General features: G+C 50.7%; 1 protein-coding gene across 1 annotated transcript; it reads left to right on the top strand.

Moving 5' to 3' along the window:
* Positions 1-291: 291 nt before the first annotated feature.
* Positions 292-6,405, top strand: LOC100963690 (leukocyte immunoglobulin-like receptor subfamily A member 6). Its single transcript, XM_012812623.2, is given in 9 exon segments — positions 292-325; positions 477-512; positions 698-982; positions 1,130-1,432; positions 1,872-2,168; positions 2,423-2,677; positions 2,680-2,724; positions 3,074-3,124; positions 6,247-6,405. Coding segments are annotated over 9 exon segments (1,443 nt in total). The 3' UTR covers positions 6,384-6,405.
* Positions 6,406-8,280: the final 1,875 nt, after the last annotated feature.

Below are 8,280 nucleotides of genomic sequence, written 5' to 3' on the forward strand. Positions count from 1 at the left end.
CTTCAGTGAGATGAAGACAGATAAGCCAGGTAGTATCTGGGGGTCAGGGAAAGCCCACTTCCACCTGAATGGTCAGTAGAGATCCTGGTGCTCACCCTGACCAAACCCCTGAGGAAATGAGAACTACGCTCCTGAGGGCGGGGGGACAGTTCCTTTTCCTGTGGGGCAGCTGATGGGACAACCCCATGACGGAAAGAACCCAGTCTCCCAGTGAACACACCCTGAGTTTCTGTCCTGAGGGCACCGTGGTGCTCTCCATCTGCACGGCCAGGGCCACTGGGAGGAGACACCATGACCCCCACCCTCACAGCCCTGCTCTGTCTTGGTGAGATGTGAGGGGGAGACTAGCGTGGCATGAACCACCCCTGGGTGGGACCCACCTCACAGCCAGGCTCAGGGGCTCAGGAGGCTCCCAGGGAGGAGGGGACATGCTCCGCCTTCAGGGGACATATGTCTCATAGGGAACTCTCTTCCAGGGCTGAGCCTGGGCCCCAGGACTTGCATGCAGGCAGGTGAGTCTGTCCCTAGCTGTCCCAGGTCCCTGCTCCTCACTGGGGACAAAGGGACACCCCTGGGCAGCAGGGGATGGGGAACAGCAGCCCTGGGCTGACTAAGAGGGACATCTGGAGGTTTCCAGGCTAGGACCTGGTATCTGAGGGTTGGGATGTCTTGGGATCAGCCTCTGATTTCCTTCTAGGGACCCCCCCAAAACCCACCCTCTGGGCTGAGCCAAGCACTGTGATCGACTGGGGTAGCCCTGTGACTATATGGTGTCAGGGGACCCTGGATGCCCAGGAGTATCGACTGGATAGAAAGGGAACCTCAGCACCCTGGGTCACACAGAAACCACTGGAGCCGGGGAACAAGGCCAAGTTCAACATCCAATTCATGACAGTGCAACATGCAGGGCAATATCACTGTTACTATCACAGCCCGTCCGGATGGTCAGACCCGAGTGACCCTCTAGTGCTCATATTGAGAGGTGAGAGGATACTTGTGGGTCCCAGCCTCAAGCTCTGCCCTCAGGAAGGGGGTCTGCTCTCAGGAGCATCTCCCTCTCACAGCCCAGCCCTGAGGTGGTGTGGGAAGTGTGAGCCCCATCTAACACAGCTGCCTCCTTCTCTCCTAGGAGTCTACGCTAAACCCACCCTCTCAGCCCTGCCGAGCCCTGTGGTGATCTCAGGGGGGAATGTGACCCTCCAGTGTGGCTCACAGCGGAAATTTGACAAGTTCATTTTGACTAAGGAAGGAGATCAAAAGCTCTTCTGGACACTGGACTCACAGCAAACCCCCTATGGGCAGTTCCAGGCCCTGTTCCCTGTGGGCCCGGTGACCCCCAGCCACAGATTGACCTTCAGATGCTATGGCTATCAAAGAAATGTCTCCCAGGTGTGGGTGGGCCCCAGTGACCCTGTGGAGCTCCTGGTGTCAGGTGAGAAAGCCACAGCCTTCTCTTACACATTTAGGGACAGCACACAAGTTGTTAGGAGTTTTGTTGATAACTGGCCATGGTAGGGACCCAGTGCAAGGTGATGAGGGATGGGCTGAGAAATGAAAGGACCCCACGGGAATCTCTGAGAGGGAGGACAGATCCTCAGTCACACTCACCTGAGAAAGGGAATCAGGAAGGCTGTTTGCTGTCACCTCTTGAACTTAAGTCAGATGAGAGCAGAACAGGAAGAGAGCAGTAGCCACGTGGCAGGGGGACCCAGGTGTCTGAAATGTCTCAAACAGCCCCAGGTGTGAAGAAAGAGCTCCTGGGCCAAGAGACCCCAAGAGTGAGAAACAGTGACACCTGCAAGGCCAGGGCAGGACACTGAGGAGTTGACAGGAACCGGCCCCTGCAGCTCATGGCCTGTCCTTCCCCCCAGGTGTGTCTAGGAAGCCCTCCCTCCTGACCCTGCAGGGCCCTGTCCTGACCCCTGGACAGAACCTGACCCTCCAGTGTCTCTCTGATGTCGGCTACAATAGATTCATTCTGTCCCAGGATGGGGGATATATCCTCACCCAGCGCCCTGGCTGGCAGCCCCAGGCTGGGCTCTCTCAGGCTGACTTCCCCCTGGGCCCTGTGAATGGCTCCCATGGAGGTCAGTACAGATGCTACGGTGGATACAACCTCTCCTCAGAGTGGTCAGCCCCCAGTGACCCCCTGGACATCCTGATCTCAGGTGAAGAGCCCAGCGGGTTCAGTCAGGGACCCAGATTTTGCACAGGCCCTGCCATGGAGGCTTCAGGGAGTAATGCACTGGAGGAGGGGGGAGGCCTCAGGGATTGAGTGGGACAGAGGGACATGGGGGGAGTGGGGAGGGGGAAACTCACAGACATGGAGACAGGGACACTGATGCTCCTCAGAAAGAGGCCCAAGAAGGTGTCAGCTCAGAACAAGGTGGGGGCTACGCCCACCCCTCCTTCCTCTCTCTAGGACAGCTCTCTCATAGGCCCTCCCTCTCAGTGCAGCCGGGCCCCAGGGTGGCCTCAGGAGAGGATGTGACCTTGCTGTGTCAGTCATGGAGTGAGATGGACACTTTTATTCTGGCCAAGCAGGGGACAGCCAATCCCCCTCTGCGTCTTGGATCAAAGGACATAGCTGGACAGCACCTGACCAGTTTCTCCATGAGTCCCGTGACCTTATTCCACAGGGGAACCTACAGGTGCTATGGCTCACTCAGCCCCTCCCCTAACTTTTGCCACTGCCCAGTGACCCCCTGGAGCTCTTGGTCTCAGGTGAGGACCTTGACCCTGCCCTCTGTGAGCTCAAATGGTCAGCTCAGAGCCCTGCTCCAGGAGAGGTCTTGCCACTGGTCTTGCCACTAAGATGCATATCTTATGCATCTTGGCTGTGATGGGGTGAGGGGATCTGGGGGAGGGTCAGCAGAGGGTCTCACTCTCAGAGGGGAGGAGGCCAGCAGGGGCCTAAAGGGTGCCTACTCCCTCCAATATCATCTGGGGTGGGTGCCAGGTATAGGGGGGTCTTATAGAGGCCACAGAGCAGATGTAGGAGTAAAGTTTGGGTAGAAAAGGGTACTCCAGGGGAAACACTAGCTCCCCCACCCTCCTCTTACCCTTATCACAGGACCCTCTGTGTACCCCAGCCCCCCACCCAGGGGACCCACCTCAGTACCTGGTAGGTCATTGCAGTATCTTATCTCAGAGGGAACAAGGCCTCCCCCAGGGCGGTTCTGAGTCTCTCTGGATCTCCCTCCCCTCAAATGCTCAAGGGTAGGCTATGTCCAGGGGCCTGGGAGTCAGTCAGAAGTACAGGGGGGAACCCCAGGCTTCCAGGCTGTCTGGTGAGGGGTAGGGGTCCAGGGAGGGGAGATGTGAGGTCTAGCCTAAGGGAGGGGCCAATTGCAGTGAGCTAAGGAGCAGACAGCCTCAGCCCCCTCAGCTCCCCATCCCTACCAAGGTGGCCTGAGGATCACCCCTCATCTCACAGGGTCAGGCCCCAAAGTGGCAAGTGAGGGGCTCTGAGCTGGGAGATGGAGGGCCCACGGAAGGTAGAACTGAGTTATGTGTTAAATTCAGGCTCCTCTGGGGACAAGCTCTTCACAGCTGGGCCTCAGTTTCTCGAGGTATGCAGGGAAGAGGTTTGGCCTAAAGGGCAAAGCTCCCTCCACGTCAGGCTCCTTCTGTGACCTCCTGGGAGAGGAAGCTCTGGTGTACTAAACTGCTCATTCCCCAGGGTGTGAGATATGCTATGGCCCAGAGTTCTCAGACCTGTCTGCACTAAGGGGTCCAACCAGTATCTCACACTGTGACCCTCAGTGTGGACATAGGAGGTTGTCCGCGGTGCTCCAGGTATGCAGAAATGCAGAAGCTGATGGGCCCCAGGGCAGAAGTTAGTCTGGTAGGTGCTGTGCTCTCAAAATAGTGCTGTCCTATACTCCTATGTTATACCCAGTAGGTGAGAGCTTACCAAGCCCCCTCCCCTGCTACTTGAATTTAATTGTGTTTCTCTCTCATGGGGGTGTGTAGCAGCTCATCTACTAGCTTCTTCATATTAATATTGAGTACATAAGATGCTTGCTTTTCTATTCTTGTGATACTTTACTAAGAAGAATGTTCCTGGGCGGCACCTGTGGCTCAGTGGGTAGGGTGCTGGCCCCATATACCGAGGGTGGTGGGTTCAAACCCGGCTCCAGCCAAATTGCAACAAAAAAACAGCAGGCGTTGTGGCGGCACCTGTAGTCCCAGCTACTTGGGAGGCTGAGGCAAGAGAATCGCCTAAGCCCAGGAGTTGGAGGTTGCTGTGGAAAAAAAAAAAGAAGAAGAATGTTCCCTAAATCCATCTAGATAAATATAGAAGATGTAAAGTGTCCATTTTTCTTTATGGCTGAACAGTATTCCATGGTCTACATATACAATAGTTTGTTAATTCATTCATGAGTAAAGAGTTCCACTACAACTTGGACTTTACCTAACCAATGAAAACAATGTAACCTAATCATTTGTACCCATTTATTAATCTGAAATTTTAAAAAATACATAAATAAAATAAAGTTAAAGACAATTAGAAAGAAAGAAATAGTGCTGTCCTGCAGCTTCCTGGTCTCAGGGGCTGAGGGGGACCTGAGGGGAGCATGAACTCCCCTTCTGAAACCAAGCTGCCCTGGGGAGTCCAGGCAGCTCCCTACACTAGTCTCAGGGCCCAGAGGGCTGAGGGGCTCTCTTGGAACTGGGATTGCAGGAGGCTGTGGTAGGCGTGTGAACCAGATGAGATTTCTCTCCTCCCTTTCCCTGCATTGGAAAGTGTCTCCTGACTCTGAGCAGAGAGTGGCCATCATGGCACCTTCATGCTCCTCTCCTGTGCCTCAAAAGTTCCCTGTCACTTCCCTGTTGAATCCCAGCATTCCCTCCAGCGTACAATTGCCTAATTGCTATTTTGGTACTTCTTTCTGGAGGAGGTCAGTGTCACGTGCCTCCAGTAGCCATCTTTGAAGCTTCCTCATGAAAATTGTGTACATTTGTAGATAATGTTAAGAATTGTTCAACTACTTTAACAATTTTTAAATAAGCTCTTGATTCCTTTAGATTTTCTAAATAGTAGTTAAGTATACATAACTAAGCTACCACTTTAGGTTTATTGATTTTATTTTGCATTAACTTTCTGTGGTTTCTCTCTCTTACAATTCCCTTTCAAATGACCTGAACCACTGATGAAATTTCTATCAACCACAAGAAAATGCAAATTTGACATCTTTATGTCCACAGTGGTATGGATGCAAAACTTTCTTGCTTCAAATATGAATGACTATGTAGTGACATTACGTCCATTAAGTAATTAGCTTTAGTTATATACATACTGATTTTTATCTATGATTATATAATTGCATATAAGTAAATGGATGTTCATCTATCTACACATATCTATGTTTATAAATGTTCTTCCATATGCTTAATATTTTCCACCTAAGTATGTTTTTAGATGCTTCTTACTGGTCTTGCCACTAAGATGCATATTTTTAAAAAACCCACAGAAGTACTGTTTTTACAAATCAGTGCAGCACCACCATTTAGAAAACATGCATTTGTGTGTGTGCATCCTAATGCAGATGTTGCTGAGTATATGAAGAGTTAGATTATCAGACATTAAATAAATAATGAAACAGTGGTTGGCCTGGCTGAGATGGAGAGAAGGGGAGGCAGCCCCAGACTGTCACCCCTTTGCGCTCCTGGCATTCGGGAGCCCTGAGGGCCAACCTTTTACACACAGATCTGGTGTCCTCAGCTATTGAAACAGTAGAAACTATCACATCCAGGGAATTATCTTACATGGTTTCATTTCCCCAATTAAAGAGATGAAAATAAGGATTCAATTATGTCTAGTTGGGAGAACATGTTTCTCACTAAATCCAGAGCTCTTGAGGCTCAGCTAAACAAGATCTGAATACATGGAAAAGAAAAATGCTGACTAATGCCATGAGGAAACCACAGGGAGCTCTGCAGAGAGCAGATTAATTAAGAAAGACATATAAGCTCTATCATGACAAGTGAGACTAGGGGAAAAGTCCAGGTCTCCTCAATTCCTCACCAGATTTTTGGGTTGTTGGGAGCAGCTGAGACCACCAGCCTCTCACACAGCAAGATAGCACCTGAGGCTGGTGAGTGAGGAGATGCTCTTGGTCACAGGTGGGCACAGAGGATCAGGCCCTGTCTAGGGCGGGATGGTGCCCCGGGGGAACATCCCAGGGTTCTGGTGGCTTTGGTCTGCCCTAACCTCTCTGACCTCTTGTTCACAATCCGCAGCCCCACACCCCCAGGATCACACCGTGGAGAATCTCATCCGCATGGGCGTGGCTGGCTTGATCTTGGTGGCCCTTGGGATTTTGCTGTTTCAGGAGTGGCACAGCCAGAGAAGCCCCATAGATGCCACCAGAAGGTAACTCCAGAGAAAGCAAAGCACCATCCAGAGTGGGAGAGCCTTGGAAACAAATGTGAGCATCCCAGGAGGCTCTGGAGGAAAGCCTGGGACATAAGCTATCTAGATTGACTGCTGGTCATTTCTGGAGAAGAAAGAATCAACATTTGAGAGGAGGGACACTCTCTGTGGTATTTTGGAATAAGACCATTAAACCGTGACACTTTTTCTCTCCACCACTGTTGACTTTCCTTGACTGGATCCCCTTATTTTCTCACCTCTAGATGTGACATTAGTCCCCACAGGTCTTCCAGAACACACCTCTGCACACCTTCACGCTCTAGTCCGCTGACACACAGCACAGTCTCCTTTATTTCTGATCACCACTTTTCCTGATGTGCTTTGAGCCTCCATCTCTTCAGTTCCAAGTTCCAACCCTGGTTCAATAACTAAATAAATGAGAGACGATCAGATTCCAACCAAGAACAGTAAATCCAAAAGGACGCACTGACATCCTGACCGCATCCTATAAGCCCTTCATCCTTTATCAGATGCTGTGTATGGATTAGTGGTCTCTCCTGAATTACCATTACTTAGAATCATCACAGTGGTGTTTGATACACCAGTGATAGGCTGATTCCAAAACAGCGATACTTTAACATGCTTTAATTTGTGGCATCTGCTAGTTTCCGTAGTTTAAATATTTCTTGGTGGGCAAATGCATGTTGGAAACAGAACTCACTCAGATATTTGACGGAAGACAAAGAGAAGGTGCCACTACTTATAGAAACAAGGAAATGTGTTGTTGTTTCCACACACCCAGGCCAGAAGGGAGGTTGCGCTTCCTCTGCCTGTCAGTTAACCATCTTACAAACATGTCCCCAGCCTCCTTCTCTTCCTGGGGTCGCTGTCCTGTGAGGGCCCCATTGACTCCTCCAGTGAACCAAGACCCAGAGGGCAGAGACCTCAAGTCCTCACTGTCTTCTGCTTCACACACATGAACAAATCCAAACAGCTCTGCCCCGGTGCCCTTCTCACCCAGGTCCCCGGGTCCATCTCCACCATTCAAGATCAGCTGGAGCCTGCACATCAGCCTCCCCCCTGGTCCCTAATCCAAGCCCTCACTCCCTGCTAAAGCTCATGATTTATGCTGGTCCCCCAGTCAACCTGGCACTGACTCTTTCTTGATCAAAATCCTTCCCCAGGTCTCCATCTTCCTCCCAATAAACATCTCTGCCTAAGGTTCATGTCATTGAAGATCAGAAGAGAAATGGACTGTCCATCTCTAGAAAGTACAGCTCCTCCCCACAGAGCAAACTCATCAAAAGTCACCACCGGCCTCTCCTCAGGCACCCACATCACGATTTATTCATTAACATGGTTTTGCCTCCAATGGTTCCCGGGGAGAATTTGAACTTTAAAAAGGCTTTTCCAAGCTCCAAAGTATAATAAGGCAAAAACATCTTCTCTTGAATTGCTTCCTCCGACTCAACCGTTAACTCTTGAGTCCACTTTTTTTTCTTTATGACAAAGGCCTTTTGCAATGACTATATAAGAAATCCACACAAATACTTAGGACACCCATGGGGTCATTGTTTAGTGGTCAGATTACTATTGGAGTTCATCACTATTCATTATCAATACTGTCCTCCTACCAACTGATCCCTACATGGTGGAGGTCGTATTAAAACAGCGTGATCTGCTCACTCATTTCCTTAGAACTAACCCATTGTTTTCAAGATAACATCTAGGCATACTTGCAGAGCACTCAACACCCTCCTTGGCTGGGTCCCTGAACTCCCTGGATTACTCTCAGTTCTAGGAACAGCCTACGCCTGTCCTGGTCAGTAGTGCCCACCCTCCTCACTCTGATAGTGCCCAGCACACACGCCTCAGTCCCCCCTTCTCCAGAAAGTCCCCAC

This window comes from Otolemur garnettii, unplaced genomic scaffold (genome assembly GCF_000181295.1).
Source record: "Otolemur garnettii isolate 467f Iridium unplaced genomic scaffold, OtoGar3 scaffold00212, whole genome shotgun sequence".
Lineage (NCBI taxonomy): Eukaryota > Metazoa > Chordata > Mammalia > Primates > Galagidae > Otolemur > Otolemur garnettii.